This window comes from Manacus candei, unplaced genomic scaffold (assembly GCF_025592945.1).
Source record: "Manacus candei isolate 608988 ecotype Guabito, Panama unplaced genomic scaffold, ASM2559294v1 h1tg000071l, whole genome shotgun sequence".
In the NCBI taxonomy this organism is placed as follows: domain Eukaryota; kingdom Metazoa; phylum Chordata; class Aves; order Passeriformes; family Pipridae; genus Manacus; species Manacus candei.
The window spans coordinates 9,775,332-9,801,427 of record NW_026138119.1 but is presented as its reverse complement, the minus strand read 5'-3'; the positions used below and the strand labels follow the sequence as shown (position 1 = coordinate 9,801,427).

The 26,096-nt window shown below is 54.0% G+C and overlaps 3 protein-coding genes across 8 annotated transcripts in view; 2 read left to right on the top strand and 1 right to left on the bottom strand.

Annotated features, from left to right (window-relative positions):
* The window catches only part of LOC127480119 (discoidin domain-containing receptor 2-like), a 60,802-nt gene extending 55,211 nt beyond the window's left edge, over positions 1 to 5,591 (top strand). For all 5 annotated transcript variants that reach the window (XM_051807935.1, XM_051807936.1, XM_051807933.1 and 2 more), the window contains exons 15-17: positions 339 to 573; positions 2,635 to 2,784; positions 3,960 to 5,591. In XM_051807935.1, the coding sequence (XP_051663895.1) occupies positions 339 to 573; positions 2,635 to 2,784; positions 3,960 to 4,100 (526 nt within the window). In that variant the 3' untranslated portion in view covers positions 4,101 to 5,591. The remainder of the gene's footprint in view (positions 1 to 338; positions 574 to 2,634; positions 2,785 to 3,959) is intronic.
* A 2,636-nt stretch (positions 5,592 to 8,227) lies between these two features.
* FAM166A (family with sequence similarity 166 member A) lies at positions 8,228 to 23,933 on the top strand. Of its 2 annotated transcripts, none has more exons than XM_051808034.1 (7): positions 8,228 to 8,365; positions 12,682 to 12,821; positions 16,557 to 16,873; positions 17,800 to 17,914; positions 19,019 to 19,113; positions 21,302 to 21,419; positions 23,175 to 23,933. In XM_051808034.1, the coding sequence occupies exons 1-7, from the start codon at positions 8,310 to 8,312 to the stop codon at positions 23,261 to 23,263; spliced, it is 930 nt and encodes a 309-aa protein (XP_051663994.1). In that variant the 5' UTR covers positions 8,228 to 8,309; the 3' UTR covers positions 23,264 to 23,933. The 2 variants fall into 2 exon arrangements, with proteins under 2 accessions (XP_051663994.1, XP_051663993.1); XM_051808033.1 differs by having other exon boundaries at positions 12,682 to 12,851.
* On the bottom strand, positions 23,252 to 25,463 carry TUBB4B (tubulin beta 4B class IVb). Its single transcript, XM_051808002.1, has 4 exons — positions 25,287 to 25,463; positions 25,076 to 25,184; positions 24,876 to 24,986; positions 23,252 to 24,462 (listed from the first exon to the last, which is right to left on the bottom strand). Exons 1-4 carry the CDS (start codon positions 25,341 to 25,343, stop codon positions 23,402 to 23,404), a joined length of 1,338 nt encoding a protein of 445 aa, XP_051663962.1. The 5' UTR covers positions 25,344 to 25,463; the 3' UTR covers positions 23,252 to 23,401.
* Positions 25,464 to 26,096: the final 633 nt, after the last annotated feature.

Here is a 26,096-nt window from a genome sequence, read left to right as displayed (position 1 = left end):
TGTCTCTCTGCGAAAAGCTGGTGCTTTGATGCACAAACTCTTTGAAAATCTCAAGATTAACGTTTGATATTGAAAAAAAATAAAATCTTAAAGGATGTCAGATTCCAAGGGCCTGAATTTCAGGGACAGCTTGTCTGTTCCTGCCTAGTCAGCTCAGGAGACTTAGTCTGGCAGGGGAGGCTGTTTGTGCCCTGAAATGAGACAGTTTAGTTCCACTGTTATGGCAGAAAATAAAGTGACAGGTCACTGTAACACGTGAAATGCAAGGAAGAGTTGACTGTGGGGAACTCTGTTGATTTATTTTTTTTTTCCTTCTGTTTTGTTTTCCTTCCATGCAGCCACTCCAACCTGCTGTACATGGCCACCCAAATTGCCTCTGGGATGAAGTACTTGGCATCTCTGAACTTCGTGCACAGGGACCTGGCAACTCGCAACTGCCTGGTGGGGAACAACTACACCATCAAGATTGCAGACTTTGGCATGAGCAGGAACCTCTACAGTGGGGATTACTACAGGATCCAGGGAAGAGCTGTGCTGCCCATCCGTTGGATGGCCTGGGAAAGCATCCTCCTGGTAGGGGCTGCACAAAGCCTCCCTTTCTTCCTTCCTCTGATTTCCACTGTGCCCCTGGGGCAGTGACACTGCTGTGCAGTCCTGACAGCACCAAAATGTGTGCTGGAGGTGGCCCCAGGTGAGGAGTCCATCGGGTTGTATTGGACATAACTCATACCCTGGGAAAGGAGTGTGTCCTTGCAAATACAACACAGGTCCTGGAATGGTCTGGGTTGGAAGGAACCTTTGAAGGTCATCCAGTCCCACTCTGTCACAAGCAGGGACAACTTCCACTAGAACAGGTTGCTCCCATCCAGCCTGGCCTTGGACACTTCCAGGGATGGGGCACCCACAGCTTCTCTGGGCAACCTGTGCCAGGGCCTCCCCACTCTCACAAGGAAGAATTCCTTCCCAATATCCCATCTAACCCTGTCCTCTGGCAGTGGGAAGCCATTCCCTGTGTCCTGTCCCTCCATCCCTTGTCCCAAGTCCCTCTCCAGCTCTCTTGGAGCCCCTTTAGGCCCCTTTTAGGCTCTGGAAGAGGCTCTCAGGTCTCCCTGGAGCCTTCTCTTCTCCAGGCTGAACACCCCCAGCTCTCCCAGCCTGGCTCCAGAGTGGCTCTGGCCTTGGAGCATCTCCATGGCCTCCTCTGGACTCTCTCCAGCAGCTCCATGTCCTTGCTGTGCTGTTCCCAGGGCTGGAGCAGCTCTGCTGGGGGGTCTCACCTGAGGGGCAGAATCCCCCCTGCCCTGCTGCCCTCGCTGGGGGATCAGCCCAGGGCACGGGGGTTTCTGGGCTGGGCCATGTCCAACCTGTCCCCCACCAGCACCCCCAGGGCCTTCTCCCAGGGCTGCTCCATCTGTCCATCCCCAACCTGGATTGATCCAGGGGCTGCCCTGACCCAGGGGCAGCACCAGCACTTGGCCTTGTTGAACCATTGTCCCCATGGGCCCACTTGGTCTTGTCCATGTCCCTCTGGATGGCATCCCTGCCCTCAGCCCTCAACTTGCTGAGTTTCAAGAGCCAAGTCTGGTTTTGAGCTGGGGTTTTGTTTCGTGTTTAGGGGTCCTGCTGTCTCCCCTCAGGAGACTGTTCCACAGCCCAAACACACCCAGCCTGGAGGCACTTCCTTAATATTCAGCCTTGTATTTCTTCCTCAGAGCAGTTGGTGTGAGATCACTTGGTTGCATTTTTTTTTTATTTTTTTTTTTTTACAACATGCTCTCCAGGTACCCAGAGAAAGTTGTAGTTCCCTCTGCTGTAGAGGCTACCAGGCCTAGGCTTTTCTAAATTCACCATCTTTTCCTGGTTACAGCTGCATCTCAACCAGAAGTCAATCCCATCTTCCTTGTGTGAACATCTTCCAAACCTTGACAGACTGCAGGGGTTGCCAGATAAAGCCTGGGCACTGCAGGGCTTGGATGTTTTCAGCCCAAACAGGCCCTCCAGGCCCCCAAGTGTTCTGTGTTATTTTCTGAGCAATCTTTTTTTCTCTCATGAACACATTGTTCCAAACACAGCCAGTTCGGGCACATTTTTGGAAGACACAAAGCAGGGACAGCAAGCACACTGTCACTGGCTTCTTGATGTGCAAAAATCAAAATGATCTCAGGGTTTTCTATAAGAGTCTGGAGTCTACTCCAGCTCTGCTTTCACCCCCAGGGCTTTGCTTTCCCCTTCAAAGGCTTTTCTCTGTTCAGAACTGTTTCAGGTGCAGGTAGACAGTGGCTGTCCATCCCCCAGCTCATTTTCTGCTGCAAACACACTGTCTCAGGAGGGTCAGAAGTCTCTGGCTTTCTCTGGGACCTGCTCCCTGTTGCAACAGGTTTGCCCCAGTGAAAACTGCACCTTCTTAGAGCTGTCCCGGGGGTCCCACGACTGTTCCTGCCCCACAAACAGCCACACCATGCCTTGATCCCTCTGTGTGTGGCTGAGAGCAGCTCCCCTGCTCTGCTGGGAGCATTTTCCCAGGTGTTGATCCTGCATCCTTGTGTTCAGCTGCAGAGGGTGCAGACTGAAAGGGGTTTTGCTGAAGGGGGGCTGTGAAACAACCTGGACTTACAAGATCCTTTCTGTCCACAGGGCAAGTTCACCACGGCCAGCGACGTGTGGGCCTTTGGGGTGACCCTCTGGGAGATGTTTGTGCTGTGCAAGGAGCAGCCCTACAGCCTCCTCTCGGATGAGCAGGTCATTGAGAACACGGGGGAGTTCTTCAGGAGCCAGGGCAGGCAGGTGAGGAAGCAAACACAGCTCCTTCCTTCCCTGGAGCTGGTCCCATCCAGGTGGATGTTCCCAGGGCCTCTCTGCTGGCCTTACCTCATCTGCAGGAGTCTCTGCTGCCACTGCTCAACTCCTCACGTGTGTCCTGCCTCTCCTCCCCTTTATCTGGGCTTATTGCACCAACTTTCCTCTCTTGGAGTCTCACTGGGAGAATCCCTTAGCCCTGTCCAGTGCTTCTTTCTTATTATTATACTTCACTCTGCCCTGTCCTTGGCTTTTCCAGGCTCTCCTGCACAATTCCTTTGTCAACTCTCTCCCCCCAGCAATGCCTCTGAAAGATGAGGAAGCACTTAGGGAGGTGGGGAAGGAGGATTTGTAACTTCCCAGGGCTTAGATACTCCCTGTAGTATCTCCACATATGCCAGGAGGCCTTTGGCCATCTCCAGTTGCCGAAGGCCTTCCCTGTGTCATTCTGTCCCCTCTCACTCACTCCCAGGATTGTGCACCCCCACTGTTGCTGCCCTCACTAGATACCAGTGATGATGCAGGACACTCCAGCTCCTCAGTACCCAAAACTGGAATATCAGTTCAGAACAGTTCACTGTTCTCCCCAAAATCACCTTTAGCACCAGAGAATTAAGGGAAATAAAATGATCGGGGGGGGTTAATCACTGTCTCCCAATTAATCAAGAGCCTAAAAAATATGAGCCTAAAAAATGAGAGGGGGAAATAAAATCATTCTGCCAAGCTGTGCTGTAGAAAAGCTCTAAAAGGTGTTTTTTCTGTCTCTGCTAACAAGCTGTCACGATGCTTAGAAAGCCTCATGGGTTGTCTACGGTGAGTTGAAAGTATTTGGATTTTATTGTGGTAAATTTGGTTTTGGTTTGTGTTTTGCTGTCTCTTGGAAGACAAATCCCTCTGAAGCATTCATGTTTTCTGGGAGACAAAGGCCTGTTTTGTGACCAGCTCATCAGACAAGTTGGCAGAGTGTCTGTGGTGCTGTTTGAGGTGGTGTCGGGGCCCCGTCCAGACCCCGCTGCCAGGCTCAGGCTGACTGGATTTCCAACGCTGCATGGTGGCTGTGTCTTGTAAACCTGGAATGGAACTGTCTTTTGGTGTTACTTTAGCAAAGGTTCAGTTGTTTTGTGCAGGTCCCACTGAATTAGCTGTCACTCTCTTCCTTTCAGATCTATCTCTCCCAGACTCCTCTGTGCCCTAACCCTGTGTTCGACCTGATGCTGAAGTGCTGGAGCAGGGATATCAAAGATCGTCCCACTTTTGACATGATCCACCACTTCCTGCTAGAACAATTGGAATCAAACATTTGACTCCAGAAAGAGAGACAAACTGTCGAGAACAGAGTGACTCTGGGGTCTCTTTGCCTGTTCCTCACAGAAGATGGTCAGGCCACCTCGCTCCCCTCCCCGACTGGGCCCTATTTAAGTTGAGACGTCCATGGCAGCTGCTCTTCTATTGGCCATGGTCTGACACACAGGACCAGAGGATCTCATTTGGTTGAAAAATCATCTCCTCTTCTGAATCATTTCCTGGGAATACTGTGAGAGGGGGTTTTATTGGATACTTCAGGCGAAAGGAATGAGTAGAACTCGGAGGGACTTGGAGCTCTCTCCTGGCTGGAAGAGAAGGCGCCGGTCGGCGAGAGCCACTCGAGAACAGGTTTCTGGAAGGAAAGACTTGAGCCTTCTAGAGCTATTCCATTAAATCAGATGGAAGTCTTGTGCACATTAGCAAGTGTTTCTGTGTGCTCTTGCTACACACAATAGCAAGAGGCCAGAAACGTCTGGAGCTGGGAAATGGTTTAATGGACTCGGGAACTGACGGAGCATTTTTAGCAACCCTGTGGGAGTGACACTGCCAGGGTCTACAGAGGATGCTGAAACAAGAGTCCAAGATGATGTTCTGTTTTCCTGTGGTTGTTAAGCACTGCTTTGGTTATATATGTGCGTTTTCCCCACACTGGATTTTTTTTTTTTCTAGAAAAAAAAAATAATTTTGAAAATGAATGTTTAAAGGGTCATGGGAAGGTCACTGCGGTAGAAGATCTTCCCCTGACCTACAAATTAAGGCTAGGTAGGGAGTTTGTATTGAGAAGTAGCTGATACTGTACTACTGTCACTATGTAGATTTATTAACCTAATGAACTTGTAGCCACAATGGACTGATGTGCAATTAATCCTGTATAATTACCCATCAATATGAGATCTCTAAGTCAATGCTGTTACATGTGAGAGGGAACTCAGATTTGGTGAGACCGGGTGGCTGAGAGCAGAACCCTCTTTGTCACTTGTCACAGCTCACGGGGGGGACAGGAGCAGCCCCCGGGTCACCCCGGCACACGCGTGTCTGGGGGCACCCCCACGTGTGTGCCTGGTTCAGAGGTTCCTCCCCAGGTCTGCAGCAGGTTCGTGCCATCAGCTGGGCAGGGGCAGCTCGGCCAGGCTCTGTCACTGTCCCCTGGCCCTGGGAGCTGGGCTGGCACATCCCCTCAGGGGTTCTGTCCTGTATTTCGGGTGCTCCCCGTGCAGCGCGGGGCCGGTTACTCATTGAACTTGGGGGTGGTTTGTGTGTCGTGTCACAAACAGCTCATTCTCTGGAGGGTTTTAGAGGGCTCTGAAATCCATTTGGAGTGAGTTAGAGAGTTCAGTGTGTTTCTACAATAAATCCATTGTGGATTTACCAGGTGCCTGGGGAATACTCTGCTATTCCCTCTTTAATCGTTTAGCAAGATACTTAGGACCAAACCAAACATTTCATAAGCTGGGAGAAGATGAAAGCTCAGCACTTGGCTTCTTTTTTTTTTTTTTTTTTTTTTAATAAGCAGCATCCAGCATAGCATATATTTCCAGTAAAGATGAAAAAGATAATTTTTATCTTAGCCACAAGCACAGATGCCTGGCTGTCTGTGCTGCGAGCTCTGCGAGAGGGCACTGCTGAGAGAGGCAATGTCTGCACAGTTACAACACAGGCATGATTGTGTGCAAAGAAAAACCCTGCCTCTGAACTGGCAGATGCCAGGATGGAGCGTGGCATGGCTGTGTCTGCTCCCTGGGCACATCAAACTCCCTGGTGAAGTTCCCCAGCCCGGGAAGGGCCGTGCCCAGGGTGTCCTGTCCTGGCTGTGTGGGGTGTCCCCATCTGAGCTGCTCCTCTGAGCCCCTTTGTGGCTGAGCAGCTGGAGGGCCCAGGTCATCTCATCTTCCCTGCCCAGGCTCAGGTGACCCTCACCCCCAGTTCTTTCCCCTGTGGCTGGGGGGAGCTGCCATTCCCTGTGTGTGCCATCTCTCCAGAGCTGGGTGGTGGGAGCTGGAGTTGCTGCAGCCTGTTGGGCACCTGGCAAACCACTCAGCCATGGTATTTCTGGAGTATTTCTGTCCTGCCCCAGAATATGTACCCCAGTAACACACAGCCCTGTGCTGTGAAGTCACCAGACAGGCTCTGTGCTCCTGTTCCATCGGGATGTGCTGTTCCTCCAGTGACATGTTGACATACCAAGTTTCTCTCATATCAATAAATTCTAATGATAACCTTGACAAAAGCGAATTTCTACTTCTTTTTTTACCCAAGTATCTGCCCTGAGCACTGATATTTTGGTGTGATTGTTCAGTAGCTCTTTGGTAAGTGTGTGACCCCCAGATTTGGAGGGAGCAGCCCTTGACCATCTAAAGAAATGAGCTTTGAGGGGGTTTCTGGAAATGCTGGAAAGGTGCCAGCCCAAGGCCCCTTGGGCTGGTTGAACCTGGAGTGGTCTGGGGTTGTTGGTTAGTGCTGCATTTCAGCAAGCAACTTTTCATCTTAGTGTTAAGATCAGGTGCTTTAGGCTTTGTAGGTCCCTTATCAACCTGTCCACTAAAAGCTGAGCTTTGGGGTGCTCTGGGCCTGACCCATCTGGGCTTTGAACATCTCCAAGGCTGGAGATGCCACCCCCTCCCCTGACCCTGTCCCAGGGCTGTTCTGTGCCCACAGAGGAGAATTTTTCCTTGTGTCTGCTGGGCCTTCCCCACGTGTCTTGTGCCTGTTCCCTCTTGGTCTTCCCCTGTGCATCTCTGAGAAGAGCCATCCTACCCCTGGCACACCCATCCACCCTGTGGACCTCACACTGCTGGGCAGTTTTGCCCCTGATCAGAGCTCAGGTACTTGGGCAAACTCAAATACATCTTATAAAGGCTGGAAATACCAGATCTCTCAGTTTAGGCACCCAAAGACAAGAGTCAAACAGCATTTTTATACCTTCAGATACAATTTTGGGGGAATTGAGGCACCTAACAGGTGAGAACAACCCTCCAGTATTCAACAGGTTGCCCAGAGAGGTGGCAGATATCCTATCCCTGGAAGTGTTCAAGGTCAAGTTGGACAAGACTCTGAGCAACCTGATCCAGTGGAAGGTGTCTGTGCTCACTGCAGGGGGGGTTGGACTAGATGGGCTTTAAAGGTCCCTTCTGACCCAAACTATTCATTGATTCTATGATTTAATGATTCTGTGGTTTCTGATAGCTTTGAAACCTTAAAGGGATTCTGCAGCCACATGGCCAAGCTCTCCAAGGCCATGGGGAGCTTTGGCAGTGAGTGAGGCTGGTGACTGGTATTGGGGTTGGTGGAAACGATGCTGGTGCCAACAGGCATGGGGGGATCTTTGACATGAGAACATTTGGGGCCCAGTTACTGTGGAAAGCCAGGAAAGCTGGGGGGGGGGAAGGTTTAGATCAGATATTGGGAATAAATTGTTCCCTGTGAGGGTGGTGAGGCCCTGGCACAGGTTGCCCAGAGAAGCTGTGGCTGCCCCATCCCTGGAAGTGTCCAAGGCCAGGTTGGACCACCCTGGGCTGGTGGAAGGTGTCCCTGCCCGTGGCTGGGTAGTTAAAACAAGATGGTTTTTATGCTCCCTTCCAAACCATTGTAGGGTTCTGAGCTGTTCAGTGAACAGGAGCCCCATGTTCTTCAGGTGAAGGGGGAGAAACCCAGCACACACCAGACAACGTGACCATACAACACTGGGACTGGAACAGCCTTTATCCTGGCAGGGATATGGAACTGGCAGGGAAGGATCACATCCTCCAACAGCCAGACCTGGGAGGGCACTGAAGAGCAGGGAGAGGGGGGTTGAGCCTCCCCCTGAATCCCTGAACCGGTGCCTGGATTTTCTGTGGTGGGAGCACCTGCAGCAGGAGCTGTGGGCAGTGCTGGCCTGGCCAGGCAGGCACAGCCAGGCTCTCCTGGGTCTGTGCTGGCCATGAACCACACCATGGACACGTATCTGTGCTGGGGCTGCTTACAGGGAACATCTGGCCCCCCTGTCCCCAGGGCTCTGAGCCCTCAGGACACCTGAGAAGCACCATGAAACCGCTGTGCTCATCCAGAGCTTCCAGGTGGGGGAACAAGGAGCTGTGTCCAGGAGAACCTGAGGAGTTCTGTGCTGCAGATGGAGCTCTGTCAGGTGCTGACATCACAGAGGTTCCCCTGGAGACCACGTCAGGCTGTGTCTCCTTCCCCCCTCCACCACCACCAGAGGTAACATCACCATGGCAGCCTCCAGGGGGAACAACATCTTCCCCAGAAACCCCTATTACATCCCTGGGTAAGTGCTGAAGATCATCCAAAAGGTGCATTTCTGATGAAAATAGCTCTGGTTGGGATCATGTAGTATTTATGACTCATAATGTTTTGGGTTTTTTTTTCAAAGACACTATTAAATATTCCATGTAACAGTGCTCTGAAGGAGTCAGAGCTCAGAAGAAGCAGCACCTTCCAGCAGGGTAGAACTGCAGACCATGGCAAAGCACACTGAGGGCAAAGCCAAAATTTTTCTTTTCCCCTCCTTCTTTTTTTTTCTGTTTCTTTTAAGCTGCCAGATGTTACCAGAGCTACTGTGCAGGGTTTGGCTTCTGAACTGTCATAATTTTTGCACCAAGGATTTTTGAAAGTCTCCTTTGAGTAAATAGTTGCACAGACATGACACTCTCTGGTCAATGGGCTGGACCACAGTCCTGCTGGCAGGTCTGGAATGAGTCAGGGACTGGGGATGCTGGTGGTCTGGTCCACAGGTAGTAGGATTTCTTTCCAAAGGTGTTTGTGACATTCTCCTCTAAAGGCTTGGAGAGAAGAAACCAAGAGGGTAAGAGGGAATGAGTTACAGGGGAGGAGGTAGGACAGCAGTGGCAGGAATAAGGGATTGGCTTCACTGGGAACAGAGAAGTTGTGTTTGGGGTCCTGTGGTCTGTGAGACTTGTGAATGGGTTGGGAAGGGCTGGATGGCCCCTGAGGAAAACCAGCTGCTGTTGGCACAAAATCACTCAGATTAGCCCAGCCTGAGGTGAGCTGGTGCCTGACCAGGCTGCGAGTCCTGGCACAGGGAATGCCAGCCCTGTCCCCTGGGTGCAGGGCAGGTATGGGCAGGAGGCAGATCCTGAGCCACTGACAGAGGGTGGAGCACGTTCCCTAAACTCTGCTCCTGCAGTGCTGATCCAATCAGTCCTTCCCATCACAGTGACATGCAGGATTTTTCCATTACTGATCTCTGTACCTTCCACGCTTACATAAGCTCTGGGGTTGGGGTTTTTTGGCATATTTTTGCATTGCTGTGGCCATCTGATGTGATTTTCTGTGTGTGCTGTCAAAGCCCTGTGCTGGCAGGGAAAGAGGAGGAGCAGCAAGGAGGGGGCTGTGGCTGGGTTTGCACCCCCAAAAGCCTCAAACCCTTCCCTTGCCTGCAGCAGCTGCCCCGGGAGCAGCTCCAAGCCCAGCACAGACACAGCAGCTGGGGCTGCTCCTCTCCAGGGCTGACCCAGCCTCTGCAGGCAGGAGGAGCAGCCAAACTCTGCTGCTGCATTTCTTGGTGCTGTGCAGGCCCGTGGCGTCCCCCCGAGCCCCTGTGGGTGCTGAGGGTGCTGCTTTGCATCTGCTTTGGGCGGCTGAGCGCAAGGAGGAGCTGCCTGGAGGGCACTGCCAGAGCCCAGCAGACAGTGCTCCCTGAACTGAGGTGTGTCACAGATGTCACCAGTTGTGCCATGTGCTGGTGAACCCACGAACACAACGAGGGGATCAGAGCAGGTTGTTGTCCCTTGGGCCAAGGGCCAGGTCCTGCACTGTGGCCACAACAACCCCTGTAGCCCCACGGGCTGGGGACAGAGTGGCTGGAGAGCAGCCAGGCAGGAAGGGAGCTGGGAGTGGGGATGGACAGGGAGCTGAACAGGAGCCAGGGGTGCCCAGGTGGCCAAGAGGGCCAATGGATCCTGGCCTGGCTCAGGAACAGTGTGGCAAACAGGTCCAGGGAAGTGATTCTGCCCCTGTGCTGGGCACTGGTGAGGCCACCCCTGGAGTGCTGTGCCCAGTTGTGGCCCCTCAGCTCAGGAAGGACATGGAGGGGCTGGAGCAGGTCCAGAGAAGGGCAACGAGGCTGGGGAAGGGTCTGGAGCACAAGTGCTGTGAGGAGAGGCTGAGGGAGCTGGGGGGGCTCAGCCTGGACAGGAGGAGGCTCAGGGGAGACCTTCTCACTCTCTGCAACTCCCTGCCAGGAGGGGGGAGCCGGGGGGGGTCGGGCTCTGCTGCCAGGAACCAGCAGTAGGACAAGAGGGCACAGCCTTGAGCTGCCCCAGGGCAGGTTTAGGTTGGCCATTGGGCAGAAGTTGTTTGCAGAGAGAGGGATCAGCCCTTGGAATGGGCTGCCCAGGGAGGAGGTGGAGTCCCCGTCCCTGGAGGGGTTTGAGCAGAGCCTGGATGTGGCATCAGTGCCATGGGCTGGGTGACAAGGTGGGGTTGGGTCAAAGTTGGACTTGATGATCTCAGAGGTCTTTCCCAATCCTGTTGATTCAATGATTCTATGAATGGTCACAGCAGGAGTTTGAAAATGCCAGTGCTGTGCTCGAGAGCTTTGGGAAGCCTCTACCCAAAGAAAGGGATGATTTGGGACGTTGGTGCACAGAGAAGGGGTCAGTCCATGAATCCTGGGCACAGCCCTGCCCACCCTGCCCTCGCTCTGCAGAGCTGGGAAGGGTTTGGAGCTGAGTGAGGATGGGCCCAGGGCCAAGGCTCTTCCCTGGAGACCAGGGAGGCAGAGCAGGTTTGGGTGTCACAGTCTGGGGAGTGGTGATGGGAGAGATAGGGCTGAGCAAGAGAAAAGGGAAATGGGCTCAGCCTTGGGCCAGGGGGTGATGGCTGCTCTCCAGTGAGGCCTGAGAGCAGCCACTGCAGCTTGAACTGGCAAAATGGGGATCCCTTGGGGTCCTGCATCACAATCCCCAGCACAGGGGCACAAACAGCCCTGTTGAGGTTGGTCTGTTGCCCAAACTTTTATCAGCAGCACTGTCATTCCCTCCCTGGCAGGTCCCTTCTCCGGGCACCCAGACTGACTCGCTGGGCTCCTCGGGTTACTCGTGTTTAATTGCTGGGCAATGGAATCTTCTCTCAGCCCAACCATTACTTTGTTCATGATCAGAATCCCTCCAGCCATCCTGTAATTACCCAGGCTGTGTCATTTGTGCTCTTGCTCAGCTTTATCATCCTGGTGCTGCTTCCCCATGCTGCAAGAACTCACTGGGAGTCCCTGGGGATGAGCCACCGAGCTGCTCCGGCGGCTGCTGGGGAGGGATCCTGCATGCAAAGTGGGAAAACCTGCCAAGTGTGAATGCACAGCTCTGCTCGCTGCTGCTTAAACTATTTGGAAGGGAAAGTACTTACTCATCATCTTATGATCCTCATGCATCATCTGGCTTTGTCCCCGGCTCCACGCCGGGCTCATTGACTGAGTATTTCTGTCTGTCCATTGCAACTGGCAGCTCTGCCTTCCTTCAGTGGTGGAATAACATCACCATTAGGAAATTTGAGACTGGAGTAGCTGAAGTTTCTCGTGGTGACTCGGAGCAGAGCCAAAGCTCCAGCACCTGCCCTACCCTCAGCCACCCAAAGTCACACTGCCTGTCCCAGGGATGAGAGCAGAGAGGTAGCACAGAGATCCCAAAAAAAACAGAGCCAGATTTGTTCCTGGGGTTGAGCAGCTGCCTGCCCACCCCTGCCTCCCCCATGCCAGGCAGTGCCTGGGTGGGCCCATGAGCCTGGGACCGAGTGGAGAGGGGTGGAGGGTCCAAGCGAGGAATTCTTTTGCTTTTGAGTTTCAATATTGAACAAGAGACATTGGGAATTTCCCAGTTACTCACTGTGTCATAGCAGAGAGGCATTGCAAAGCTTAAACTGGGGCATGTTGAACTGGGAATGGCATTTTAGCTGGGAGTCTGTGGATGTCAGCACTGCCAAAGTGACCAGCCCAGGCCGAGCTCCCACTGGGAGTTTTCCCATCCACAGATGCTGCTCCCTGAGCTCATCCCGTGCTCCTCCACAAACCAGAGCCTGTGCCTGCACATGCCTGGGAATCGATGAGCCAGTTTTCATGCTGCCACATGAAAACGTGTGTGAAACCCAGACCCACCCTCCTGGCTTCATGTGGAACCACACGTGTCTCCTCAGCTCTCCCCTCGTGCTGCTGCTCCAGAGGCAGCAACTCATTCCCACTCAGGGGCACATCCTGTACAACCACCTTCCCTGGGCTCAGGTGCTCCCAGGTGCTCCTGGACGTGCTGTTTCCAGCACACAAAAGCTCTGCAGGTTTGCACTGCCAGAGGGTAGGGTTAGGTGGGATATTGGGAAGAAATCCTTTACTCAGAGGGTGGGGAGGCCCTGGCACAGGTTGCCCAGAGAAGCTGTGGCTGCCCCATCTCTGGACGTGTCCAAGGCCAGGTTGGATGGGGCTTGGAGCAAGCTGGAAGGTGTCCCTGCCCCTGGCAGGGGGGGTGGAATTGGATGGTGTTTAAGGTCCCTTCCAACTCAAACTGTGATTCCAAGTTCATCTACCGGAGGGCACCTTCCATCTCGGTGACGGTTCTGTTCTGGTTTCCCCCCCAGCTACACGGGCTATGTCCCTCAGTACACCTACAGGTTTGGGAAAACCTACGGCAGAACCACCCACGATGTGCTGACAGACCCTGCCGTGGCCATGAGCCCCCGCTCCGTGCTGGCCCCGCTGCACAAGCTGAAAACTGTCAGTGAGTTCAGTTCCCTCCTTGGGCGTCCAGGTGGGCAGAGCTCGGGTCTCCTCCCTGCACCAGGATGGGCCCTGCTGAAGGGCACAGGGTCAGTCACCTGCAGGGGGGTCTGTGCCCCCCCTTGGATGGCTCCTGGGTGAAATGGGACCTTTTCCTGGGAGCAGTGGTGGGGCAGGAGTGCAGGTGCCTGGAGGGCAGCACAGTGAGGGGCTGGAGCTCTCGGCCTCAGCTCCTGAGGGTGGGGATTGTCACGTTGGTGCCCAGTGGAGAGGAGAGTTTTAGTTCCCAGGTTATCTTTAGTTAGATGAAGACAAGTGATTTTATGCCTGTTTTATGAACTCACTCCCCAATTCCCCCAGATTCCTGTCGGGGTTGGGTTAAACCCCACACAGCCTCTGGCTCACAAACCCAAAACAGGGCCCTGAGTAGCTACTACAGGGAAAATGACCTCTATCCCAGCCAAACCCAGCACAATTCCACAGGCTAAAATCCATCTTTCTGGGGAGGTTGACTCTCCTACCTCCAGTCCTTTCCTGACTGGGGCTGATTTGGCTTCTTGCTGCTCCTCAGCTCAGCAGAAGGGCTCCTGTGCCTTCCATTTCCCTCCTCTCCCTCTCTTTCCCTTCCCTTCTTCTCTAATGGGCCCCATCTCCTCCATCAGACACTGAGACATGCTCATGTAGATTCCCAGTGCTGGGAATTTGCAGGAATCTCCTACCAAGTCCCAGCCCTTTGGGGCAGTGTCTGGTCCCTGCTGAGCAGATCCAAAGCAGGGCACAGCCCTGCCATCCTGGTCAGCCCCTTGGGAGCACATTTGCCATGTCCCACCCCCTGTGGCTGAGCTGTAGCTGTTGTGGAGCCCTGGACAGTGGGACTGAGCCTTCTCCAGCCTGAACACAAGGATAACGTGCCCATGTGGGATCTGGGTCTTTATTTCCTCAGGGACAGCCCCACCAAGTGATGCTTTCCCATTTCCCCCTGGGAATTCAAGCCGTGTACCTTCTTCCAAACTTTTGGCCTCCCTGATTTCCAGGATCCAGGTCTCCACTACACCGGTGGTGTTCACAGCCTTCATTCCTGGACATTTAAATTTGCATTTCCTTGGACCAAAAGAGGGTTTGGATGGAGCCAACCAACCAGCTGACCCAGTAGCCCTCTCTCATTATCCCACCCTTCTCCTGGTTCTCTCCTCAGCTGCAGCTCAGAGCTCACGTTTGCTGCCCCTTAGTGAGATGCTGGAGAACGTGGCCATGGGGAGCCACACCTTGCTGTGCTGGGAACTCCCCACCAACAGCTCCTGCTGTCACTGTGCCACCCCTTAAACCCTTCTCTGGTGCTGCCCTGGGTGTTTTCTGTGATGGAGATCAAAGGGCTCATGGCACTGTTGGGCCTGGGGAGGCCTTTGGCAAAGTTGGTCTCAGGACTTTTTCTCAAGGTCTGGTTTTGGTAAAGCCTCGTTGATGGGCACCAAGTACTTTGCTGGCTTCTGCCAGTTGAATCCCATGTTGTTTTCTGCCTGGAAGGGAGGTCAGGCTCTGCTGCTGGGGGATATTTTGCCTCTGGTGACAGTGACAGGACCCAGGGAACGGCTGGAGCTGTGTCAGGGCAGGGTCAGGTTGGATCTCAGGAAAAGGTTCTTCCCCCAGAGGGTGGTTGGGCACTGACCAGGCTCCCCAGGGCAGTGGGCACAGCCCCAAGGCTGCCAGAGCTCCAGGAGGGTTTGGATGATCCTCTGGGGCACAGGGTGGGATTGTTGGGGTGTCTGTGCAGGGCCAGGGGTTGGACTGGATGGTCTTTGTGGGGCCCTTCCAACTCGGCATTCTGTGATCCCATGACATCAGCCAGGGTTGTGCTGAGTTATCCATCATCCATCCGTGTTGGCACTGAGGAGGTTGTGGCACAGGCAGGAACCTGACCTGAAAATGTGGATATTTACTCAAATCAAATGCTCAGAGCTCTCCTGGCTTTTCATTTAGTGCCTCACTGTGCAGCCTTTCTGAATCAATCAGTTTACAAAACCCAGAGTCATAAGAAGGAGCTCATGTGGATTTCTCAAGTACAAAACAATTTAAGCTTCCTTTTGCTTCGGTTTGTGGGAGGAAGGAGAGCAGATGCAACATTCTCATTAATAATTAAGTAAGAAATAAGACAAGTTGTGCTTTAAAATTTGCACACTGGATTGAAAAATCACTTTCATCAAGGATTTTTCTTTATTTTGTTGCCAGCCTGGACACTTGATAATTCAGTTACATGGAGCATATTATACCTACTTCACAAAGTTATATGCAGTACATACAATTTATCATACAATTATGGGCAGATTGTAAACTTAAATGCCCATCAGAAGTTTATACACTTGTGGAAAGGGGCAAAGTTTGCTCTGCACTGTATTTCCCCAGAGATCATGGAATCATTCAGGTTGGAAAAGACCTCTAAGATCGAGTTCAACCATTGACCCAGAACTGCAGACAAACTGAGTGTCTCCAGATGGAGCCTTTGCTGGAAGATGAAGCCTCATCCCTGGGGCTTTGCACTGGGATGCAGATGTCCTCCCAAGAGGAGGTCACAGGAAGGCTGTAATGACCAGAGGGTGGAAAAATAATGACCCATGAGCACAAAAATGGGAGGAATTTGGTTTGTTTTAAAAAGACAAGGCAGAGCCAGTAGCAGTTTTCCAGCAAGGAAATGGTGGTTGTGGGGTGCAAGAGTGATCCTCCTCTGGAACCACTGAGGGGGGAGGAATGGGCTTCCCTGCTGGCACAGAGCACAGGGAAGTGCCTGGGCTGGGGGCTCACACAGGTCTGGGGCACCTGGGGAGGATCATCACAGGGGTTTTTAAGGGAAAATCAGACAAAAGTTGCCAAGCCCAGCTGTCCCTGCACAGTGTGGATCCACAGGGCTCTGTCCCTGGTTCAGAGTGGATATTTAGCATATGCTGGATGTAGGATAAGTCTTTTATGCCAGGGTTACAGCAGGGACTTTCCTTGATGAGCACCAACGGTGCCAGTGCCAGAATTCCTCGCTGTTTGGGGTGAGCTGATGCAGCCACAGGGAGTTAAGGATACAGGATGTCTTTTTCCACAGCATTACAGAGTATCCTGAGCTGGAAGGGACCCACAAGGATCATCCAGTCCTGCCCAGACACCCCAACAATCCCACCCTGTCCCTCAGAGCGTTGTCCAAACCCTCCTGGAGCTCTGGCAGCCTTGGGGCTGTGCCCACTGCCCTGGGGAGCCTGGGCAGTGCCAACCACCCTCTGGGGGAAGAACCTTTTCCTGAGATCCAACCTGACCCTGCCCTGACACAGCTCCAGCCGTTCCTGGAGTGCTGTCACTGGTCTTAATGAATGTCCTGTACAGGGATTGAACCCTCAGCCTTGGTGTTATTAGCACAGTGCTCTGACCAGCTGAGCTCATCTCCCCTTCCTCCTGCCCTGGCTGGTATTTTACAGTTTAGGTGACACTTAGGAACAAATGTTAAGTCATTTGACTTGTATTTGTGCAGGTTTTCTCTGCAGGTTTCCCTGGTGGAGCTGATGGCACTCACAGCCTGTGGGATGTGCAGGGAGTGGACTCTCTGATCCTTTTAATCCCTTCCAACTCGAGCTATTCTCTGATTCCACGCTGTTCAATCTCAGCTTCCTTTCCTTTCCTACAGAGGGGCGTGGGGGGGGTCCAGCACGACGGGAATCCCCCCCTGGGCCACTCCTTCCTCCTGACTCCGTCTGTCCCACAGGCTACTCTCCCTACGATGCTGCAGCAACCTCTCCTGAGCTGCTCCTCGGGCCCAGGCCCACCCTGCCGGGGCCGGGGCGGGCGCAGGACGAGCCCCTGATGGTGCACATGAACCCCACGCACTGGGAGCGCCCCGCGGACACGGGCGCGCCCGGCACGCACCAGACCTGGCCCAACCAGTGGGGCCCGGGGGGGCTCTCCCTGCACCCCGCGGCCGAGGAGAGGGAGAAGCAGCTGTCCGAGGTGCCCCTGTCCTGCTGCCAGGGCAAAGGGCCCGGAGCCGGGCAGCTCTGCGGGCCCTGCGCCGAGAGCAGGGCGGTGAGTGGGGAGGGACGGGGGGTCATGGGGCTGGTGGGCACGGGGGGATCCCCTTGGTGCAGGGGCGTGAGGGTGGAATCTCATGTGGATGTGGATGGCAAGGGCGAGGGAGGAAGGTTTGGAGTGCTGTGCAGAGGAAGGTCAGACACATCAGTGTTTCCAGCAGCGGCAAATCTACTGCATCTTCTGGAAGTTGTTTTAATAGTTAGTTGTGATTCCTGACCAAAAAGGCTTCTCATTCGGTTGGGCTTAGCTTCAGTCCCAGTCACTGGATCCTGCTGGGCTGAGCAGCCAGGCTTTGGGTGCCCTTGGAGCTCTGATTCCACCCCCTCCTGCCCCTGAAAAGAGCACTCCCAGCACCTTTGGTTCCGTGCCGGGTTTCTGACTCCGTAACTGCCCCGGCCATCGTTACCCCTCATTTAAACACAGGTTCTGGGATTTGCCTGTGGAGCTGGGGCTGCTGAGCCTCCCACAGCTGGTGTCACTCTGGACCAACGTGTCTGTGCCTTGCATTCCCTCCCAAGCCACTGACAGCATCTGTCACGTTCCAGCAGCCGTGGCTCTGCAAATCCTCTGAAGGCAGAGATTAGAGGTTTGACGTATGGAGTCAAAAGCTGGCTTGGATATAAATCCCAAGAAGGGGTATTCCTGCTCCTTGCCCTCAGAAACAGATTTGCAGATGAGTTGACGCCCAAAGCTCCCCTTGATCTTCATGGGGATTTTGCAAAGGTCTCTTCAAGATCTACTGCTTGCTCATCCAGTAATTTGACTTTACCAGAAATCCTTGGAATAGCTCTGAATATGAAGCTGGGAAGAACTGGAAATGGCAGTTGCCATTCCCAGGCTCTGGCAGAGATTTAAGCAATGGGGCCAAGGGAAGAAGCGAGTTTTACTGGTGTTTATTTTATTTTTCCTATATTAAACAGCTTGAAACTGGAGGCTTCACGCTGCCAGGAGGGGCTGAAATCCCGTATGAGGAGCAAGAAGATCCACTGCCAGTACTGCCTGTTCCAAATGCCATCCGACAGAAAGTCATTTTAGGTAAAAGAGAGGGGGGTCATGTGCAGCACAAGGCCACCTCAGAAGAAGTCAGGTCACCCTTTCTCCCCCATGGGGAAACCTCAGAGGCACTGGCCAGTTGCTCCAGCTCCTTTGAACACTTTGGGATGGGGAATGCCCCCGCTCCTCTCCATGCAGGGGTGTTTCTTTGGGGTGCTGTCACCCTTGTGGGTGTGATGCTGAGAGCCAGTGGACAGGTGGAAGGGATTCAGGAGCCACCTCAGCTCCCTGCAGGCTCCAGAAAGTGAGGAGAGATGGGCTGTGGGCTCTGTCCCACCCCAGTGGCTCTGAGCATCTGTTCCCACTGAGGCAGTTATTCCTCTCCCTGAAATAAGGTGTTTTTCTGATCACCAAATCCACCCACAGTGGTGTGTGGCTCCACCATAAAGGTATGAACCCTGTCCTACAAGGTTTATACTTGCTCTGGAAGAAGGTTCCTGTGCAGCAGAAGAACTGTGATGGGTGTTGGACTGAGCTCCCCCTCGAGGGCCCAGCACCAGTGGGTGGGATATTTCACTCCACAGGAATACAGGGATCACAATATTTCAGTTAAAATGAGGGAACATCCATGCCTTAAGATGCAGAAGACAAATTTCCCCTCTCCAAAGCATTCCTTTGGAAAGAGGGAGCTTTGGATGCTTTTAGGTTCTACCTCTCTGGGTTTTATGTAATTTTAGACTTTATTAAGTTTCTGTCCTGGAAATGTGTTGGATGGGCAGAGCAGATGAGGAGGAAAGGTTGGACACCTGGTTGTTAATGCCTGAATGTGTATTAAACTGGGAGAGAACATGAAAGAGCTGTTGATGTAAAGAAAGACTGTAAGAAAATGGTTCTTCCATACTCATGGAGACCAACAAAAATCAGTTCAGCCCATTGTGCTTTCCTTGGGAATCATAAGAAAAAAACTCTTTCAGAGAAGATGCTTCAGGAGTAAGAGTTAATTTTAAATTTAAATAGATTAAATTTTCCTTCATATACTCTGAGGTTTTATATTCATCCCAGGCTCTTCCACTTCCAGACTGGGTGATCCTTAAATGATATGTGTGTTCTCAAGCAGAAAATGTTCTCTCTTGCCTTCATCCCAAGGCTACACCGGATTCATCCCCTGCTTCACCAACAATCTTGGTCTGACCTACATCCCAGGTGTGAGGAAGGCAATGAAGGAATTTGACAACTACCAGGTAGATCACATATTGCTGAAATAAGAATGTGCACAGTGTTGATGCTGATCCCCCTGAATTTTCAGTGGTAGGATCAGAAGTGGGTTATAAGTACAAATCAAACTCTGTTGGGTAATGCTGAAAAAAACATGAGTGATTAAATTCTGTAACTTGTTTCCTTGGGACATTAAGGGAGGATAAACGAGTTCATGAAAGGATTAAGCAAATCTACTGAGGGCTGGGTCAAAGGTGGCTGTTAAAAATGTTGCTCTGAGTGCAGAAATACAGGATGCAACTCTCTGCACTTCCCTTATGGAATATATCTTCTCCATCTGGATGGCAGTGCTGGAATGGCTTCCTGTGCTGCTTGGGTGAATGTGTCTCCCTTTTAATTGGTTGTAAGGCTTTTTCCTTTACTAACATCATTTGTCTTAAAGGGATCTAGATCTTCTTTCTCCTCCTTTTTTTTGGGAGAAATATCCCTACTGGAAAAGTGTGTTGTAAGAGCTCCCATACGATGCCACATAATCCCCCCACACGGGAAAATGAGATCCCTCCCACAGCAGTTAATAGCTTGTATTCAAAGCACATCCCTTCCTGCCCCCGGGATGCAGGGAGATCGCTGGGATGCAGGGAGATGCCCCGGGATGCAGGGAGATCCCCGGGATGCAGGGAGATCCCCAGGATGCAGGGAGATCCCCGGGATGCAGGGAGATCCCCGGGATGCAGGGAGGTCGCTGGGATGCAGGGAGATCGCTGGGATGCAGAGAGATCCCTGGGATGCAAAGAGATCCCTGGGATGCAGGGAGATCGCTGGGATGCAGGGAGATCCCTGGGATGCAGGGAGATCCCTGGGATGCAGAGAGATCCCTCGGGATGCAGGGAGATCCCTGGGATGCAGAGAGATCCCTCGGGATGCAGGGACATCCCTGGGATGCAGGGAGATCGCTGGGGTGCAGGGAGATCCCTGGGATGCAGGGAGATCCCTGGGATGCAGAGAGATCCCTCGGGATGCAGGGACATCCCTGGGATGCAGCAGCCTCGCTGGTCCAGCCCCGGTGAGCGCCTATGAGCTCACTGAGAGCAGGCTACGACATTCCAGCCCTTCCTGCTCCCCGGGAGCCGCTGTCATGCCTCTGATGTAGGAAAAACATCCAAGATTGAGCATCCCCAGCTCAGAGAAATCAGCTGGGAAGAAATGAGTCAGGGGGCTGAGCACGTCGTGCTTTGGCTGAGATGTGTTTCCCCGCTCTGGCTTCCTTCCCCTTCCCTGCTGCCGTGAACAGGGATTGAAATGGAGCGAACAGAACAAACCCCGGCATCACCCAAACTAAATGTGCTGCTTGCAGAGCCCTTCTGCCCCTTTCCTGCCGTGCAGTAAATCAGGGAGGGAGGTGTCAGGATCCGGCGCAATCCAGGCTGGCTCAGCAGCACCGAGGGAACAGGCACGCAAGGGAGAGAGAATCACACCACAATTCCATCTAAGATGGCTTCTGACTTCGAGCCACTAATCTTCTGCCCTAAATCTCTGTTGCCCTAGGTTACGTGCGGGGCTGTGCCGTGGATCAGTCACTGCTCCCTGCCTGCAGCCGGCAATAACAGCCACAAAGGGCTGCCTGGCCCCACGGTGTGACCCCCCCTCCGAGGGGGTGGCACAGCTCCAGGGACACCTTTGGGTGGCTGTGACACCCACCCCCCTGCCCAGCCCCTCGGAGGGCAGGGACTCTCCCAGGAGATGATTTACACCCTCCCTTCTTATGCTCCCTAAGCCTTCCTGTTCCTCCCGGCCTGGGAATTACAGGCTAATTGCTGTTTGTGGGACTCGTGGGTCAGACCCAGCACAGGTGTGCCCAGCTCCAGCAGGAACTGCTGGCTCACAGCAAAGCACCAGGCATTTAGGACTTGGGGATGATGCCCAAGGTCAGCAGAGATCCTTAGGACTTGGACTTGCTGGGCCAGGACTCGCTCTGGGCACTGCCAGAGGCTGCTGCCAACACCTGCCAGGAGAAAAACTTATGGAGTGGAAAAGGGGGGATTTCAATGTGGCTTTTAATTATAAAAAAGCAGGGTTGGAAAGAGAATTGCTTTATGTTGGCTTAAATATTTTATGTAATGTAGACTCAAAGCACATGACTTCGGTAAAAATAGTACTTTTTAAAATAAACCGTTTCATGTTGTTGTGGGGTTTTTTTTTCCTTTTCTTTTCCAGCTTTTGAAGAAAAATCCACCTTTCACCTTGGGCATGAGATTTCCCCTGACACACTGGCCAGACACCAAAATCTACAACAGTGGTGGACTGAAACCTGCCTACACGGGCTTTGTGCCACGTAAGTTCATCAGCTGAGTGAGAAGTGAAAGTCACCAATATTAATTACTGTGCTAAGTAGTGCTGTTATTAGCTGGGGTGGAATGGAAGTGAACAGTTGCTGAAATGTTCCACACAGATAGTAGTTTTTTTTTTTCTGGAGCTGTGCTTGCTGTGGTAGAGCCCAGAATTCCCACTGCCAGGCTCACCAGGGCACAGTTCCAGCCACCACCCCCTTACTGAGGCAGGAGAGACTCAGTGGCACCCCACTGGTCACATGTCAGGGAAAGGATTCTGTTCTGAAAAGCTTAAAATCTGATAAAAAGCAAAAGGTAGGTGATATAAAGGGATTGAGATGGCACAAAAAGTGTGGGAAATGGGACTGGCCATCAGGACATGTGCCTGCCTGAGCCTTGTCAGGTCTTGGTGCTACCTAAAAGGAAAGGTCTGGAGGAATTTTGTGTGTAAGGGGAAAGTACCAGGCTAAAATCTCAACAAATCAGCAACTAATACATTGCTGCGTTTGGTCACAGCTCAGTAACGTGGGTGGGAAGTCAGGGAGAACCAAACTCATGGCTTGTCCTTACTGCAGTGCAGAGGGAAAATAATAAAATAGATAAAATGTGGAAGAATTGAAAGCAAAGAGTGGGAAAATCATCCTGGCAGGGCTGGGCTGTGGCTGATGGAGAGGCTGAGGCAGTGAGTGTGGCTTTAGTGAGACTTGCAACAGGACCTGGGAAAGCCAGGCAGGAAAATCCCAGCTGGACACCCTGCCAGCCAGGGAGCAAGAAAAACCCACCCTAAAATCAAGGGCAAAAATAACTCCTGTGTTAATTCAGGCTTTAGGGATCTGTTGCCATCTTTCCCCCTACAGCCTGTTCTGTGCAGGTCTGACATTCCCACTTCCCTGCCCCAGGAGCCACCGGAGTCAGCACAGTTTTAACTGCTCCAACCAGTCCGGTTCTGGGTGGAGAAAATTAATTAAAGCAGAAAACCTTTAAACCAAAGCAGTTATGATTTAGAACCCTGACCAGAATTTCTCCATCAGGGAAGCAGCCTGTTCCCTCCTGTCCAGTTTTGTCACTTCAGGTGACACTGAGCACATTTTTTCCACAGTAAAAATGTGCTGTGTTAATACAGGGTTTCCATGGGACAAACCAATGTCACTGTCAGGTGTTCAGCTCACCCCAAAAGCAGAGGCTGCACCAACACCTGATTTAATTTCAAAATCCCTACAGTGATTTAAGGGCAACTGCAGCAGTGCTGCGTGCACTGAGTGCACAGGACAGCTCTGGTGTCACCTGTCCCCAGCAGTAGGTGCCACCCAGCCTGTCACAGCTGTCCCCAGCACTCCTGGGCCAGGCCACAGCTCCCTGCTGGGTTTGTAGAGCTGAGGAGCTGCCGTGGATCAGCTCAGCCGGTGCCAGGGACACCCTCAGTGCTGTGGCACTTGCTGGCACCATTTCATGCCCAGGCAGCTCAAACCTGCAGTGGCCCCTTCGTGCCCAGCCCAGCAGCTGCTCAGCCCCTGCCCTGCCAGGCTGCACAGGCCACGGGCAGGGACCTAAATTTAGATACAGCTTGGAGCCAATTCCCCCCTCTGTGTCAGTGTGTCCCCCCTCCAGCAGTACCTGATCACAAGGGAATAGCAGGGAATTTCTCCAGTTCCCACAGCAGGGCTGTCACCGTGCCAGTGACACATCACCTGGCTGAGGGCAGCAGAGCAGGGGCGTTGCCGTGGGGTGCTCATGCCAAGGCCGCCGTGTTCCTTTTCCAGACCTCCGGGACTTGTACTCGCTCACCTACGGGAACGGCACGCGGGAAGCTTACCGGAAAGAACAGAGGAGACGGGGCTTTGCACTGTGAAAACTGCTTTAATGGTGCCTGTACAGCATTGGGAGTGACTCGGAAACAGCAATAATAACACAACACGAACAGAACCTTTGAATGAGAGAGAGTTCATACAACTTTAAACAAAATTTACAGGTGTTCGACTGCATAGCTTTACTCTGCCTCCTCCTCAGCCTCCTCCTCAAACTCCCCCTCCTCCTCGGCCGTGGCATCCTGGTACTGCTGGTACTCGGACACCAGGTCGTTCATGTTGCTCTCAGCCTCTGTGAACTCCATCTCGTCCATGCCCTCCCCCGTGTACCAGTGCAGGAAGGCCTTTCTGCGGAACATCGCAGTGAACTGCTCAGAAATGCGTTTGAACAGCTCCTGGATGGCCGTGCTGTTGCCAATGAAGGTGGCAGACATTTTGAGGCCGCGAGGTGGAATGTCACAGACCGCTGTCTTAACGTTATTGGGGATCCACTCAACAAAATAGCTGCTATTTTTGTTCTGAACGTTGAGCATCTGCTCGTCCACCTCTTTCATGGACATGCGGCCCCTAAAGACGGCGGCCACCGTCAGATAGCGGCCGTGACGCGGGTCACACGCTGCCATCATGTTCTTGGCATCGAACATCTGCTGGGTGAGCTCTGGCACGGTGAGAGCCCGGTACTGCTGGCTCCCACGGCTCGTGAGCGGGGCAAAACCGGGCATGAAAAAGTGCAGGCGAGGGAAGGGGACCATGTTCACCGCCAGCTTCCGCAGGTCAGCGTTGAGCTGGCCCGGGAACCGCAGGCAGGTGGTGACACCGCTCATGGTGGCCGACACGAGGTGGTTCAGGTCCCCGTAGGTGGGGGTCGTTAACTTCAGTGTTCTGAAGCAGATGTCGTACAGCGCCTCGTTATCGATACAGTACGTCTCGTCCGTGTTCTCCACCAGCTGGTGCACCGAGAGCGTGGCGTTGTAGGGCTCTACCACTGTATCTGACACTTTAGGGGAGGGCACCACACTGAAAGTATTCATAATTCGGTCTGGGTACTCCTCACGGATTTTGCTGATGAGAAGGGTACCCATGCCAGAGCCTGTGCCACCACCCAGGGAGTGAGTAAGCTGAAAGCCCTGCAGACAATCGCAGCTTTCTGCCTCCTTCCTTACAACATCTAACACAGAATCGACTAATTCAGCACCTTCCGTATAATGGCCCTTTGCCCAGTTGTTTCCTGCTCCGCTCTGACCTGGAAAAGAGCCATTTTCGTATTAGATTACGGTCACTGCTTCCTGCTTATTGCTTGCAAGCAAAGCTTAAGAGCATCAGGCTTCACGAAAAAGCTTTCATCTTATCGAGCGCAAGGGCTGTGGTTTCACACAGGCACCTCCGCAGTGGCTCGGCACACACAGGCAAAACATTAATTATCAATGATACAGCAGCCACTCCGTTTCTCTCGGTGTGGCAAGGGAGGCGGTAGCAAGAATGAGAAAGAGCAACGACCTCTGGTGCCGCCTGGGAGCTGCTCCCAGCCGCAATCCCGGTGCTCCACGCCAGGATAAGCCCCGGCGGGGCCGGTCCCTCGGAGCATGTGCGGCGGGGCAGCCCCGCAGTGCCCGGCCCTGCCCCACCCCGCGGCTCCTCCCGCCCCCGCGCACTCACCGAACACGAAGTTATCTGGCCTGAATATCTGCCCGAAGGGCCCGGAGCGCACCGAGTCCATGGTGCCGGGCTCCAGGTCCACCAGCACGGCGCGGGGCACGTACTTGCCGCCTGCGAACACAGCGAGAGCCGTCACTGCGGCGCCGGGGGGGCGCGGGGAGCCCGGGGGGGGGGGCGGCTCGGGAGGGGCCCGGCCCTACCTGTGGCCTCGTTGTAGTAGACATTGATGCGCTCCAGCTGCAGGTCGCTGTCCCCGTGGTAGGTGCCGGTGGGGTCGATGCCGTGCTCGTCGCTGATCACCTCCCAGAACTGCCGGAGAGAAGCGCGTCAGGGGCGGCCGCGCCGGGCCAGCCGCGCCCCTCTCGCCCCCCTCCTTCCCTCCCCCCCGAAGCCCCTTCTCCCCGCCCGGACCTTGGCACCGATCTGGTTGCCGCACTGCCCGGCCTGCAGGTGCACGATCTCCCTCATGATGGCGGCTGTTACGAGCGCTCCTACGGACCCAAACCTTCCCCCAACCGACTCTGGCTGCGTGAGGCAACCGCCAGCCCTTATATAGCAGCGGAATGCGCGCGCAGCCGCCTTTTCCCCGCCCAGGAGTCCACGCGCAGCAACGATTGGCTGCTTATAACGAGGCTCCACAAGCGAGACGATCCAGTTGGCCGCGTGGCTGTCACTCAAGCCGTTGACTCCCGTTGGCCCCGCCCCGCTGTCTGTTGGCTGTGCTGTGGGGAAACGGCGGCCTGCGAGTGCCCGCCCCGCCCGCTGAAAGCACTCCCCATTGGCCGAATTGAATGATTGATGTCGCAGACGATTGGCCGGCAGCCCCGGGGGATGAGCTCACGCCGCCTGATTGGCCGCGGGGGCCGTGCCCTGGTAACCGTCGCAGTGACTCCGCAGCGGGCGCTGGGCGGTGGCCGCCGCAGCCGCTCCTTCGCGGGCGCCGTGTGCGCGCTTTGCGCAGCGGAGGCGGCGGCTCCTCCTCACTGCGGGACAGGGGCGGGTTCCCTGCGGGCCCACATTGGTTCTCCTCTCCCTCCCCGTCCCGCTTCCCGCCGACCCCGGGGGCGCCGCAGCGGCGTTGTGTGTGTGAGGCGGGGGCGACAGCGGTACCCCGGGTGCGCACGCGCGGGCTGCGGCGGCGTTCCAGCACTTTCTGGCGCGCGGCCCCGCCCGAGGGGCGGCGGGGCCGCGCGCGCGCGGGCGTTGTCATGGCGACCTGGC

Excerpts from the sequence above, each read along its gene's own strand:
- FAM166A (XM_051808033.1), top strand. The coding sequence starts at position 8,310 with ATGGCAGCCTCCAGGGGGAACAACATCTTCCCCAGAAACCCCTATTAC. Across the intron at positions 16,874-17,799 it reads CCTGCGCCGAGAGCAGGGCG|CTTGAAACTGGAGGCTTCAC; the intron begins GTGAGTGGGGAG and ends TATATTAAACAG. Across the intron at positions 17,915-19,018 it reads CCGACAGAAAGTCATTTTAG|GCTACACCGGATTCATCCCC; the intron begins GTAAAAGAGAGG and ends CTTCATCCCAAG.
- TUBB4B (XM_051808002.1), bottom strand. The coding sequence starts at position 25,343 with ATGAGGGAGATCGTGCACCTGCAGGCCGGGCAGTGCGGCAACCAGATC. Across the intron at positions 25,185-25,286 it reads GCAACCAGATCGGTGCCAAG|TTCTGGGAGGTGATCAGCGA; the intron begins GTCCGGGCGGGG and ends TCTCTCCGGCAG. Across the intron at positions 24,987-25,075 it reads CTACTACAACGAGGCCACAG|GCGGCAAGTACGTGCCCCGC; the intron begins GTAGGGCCGGGC and ends CTGTGTTCGCAG.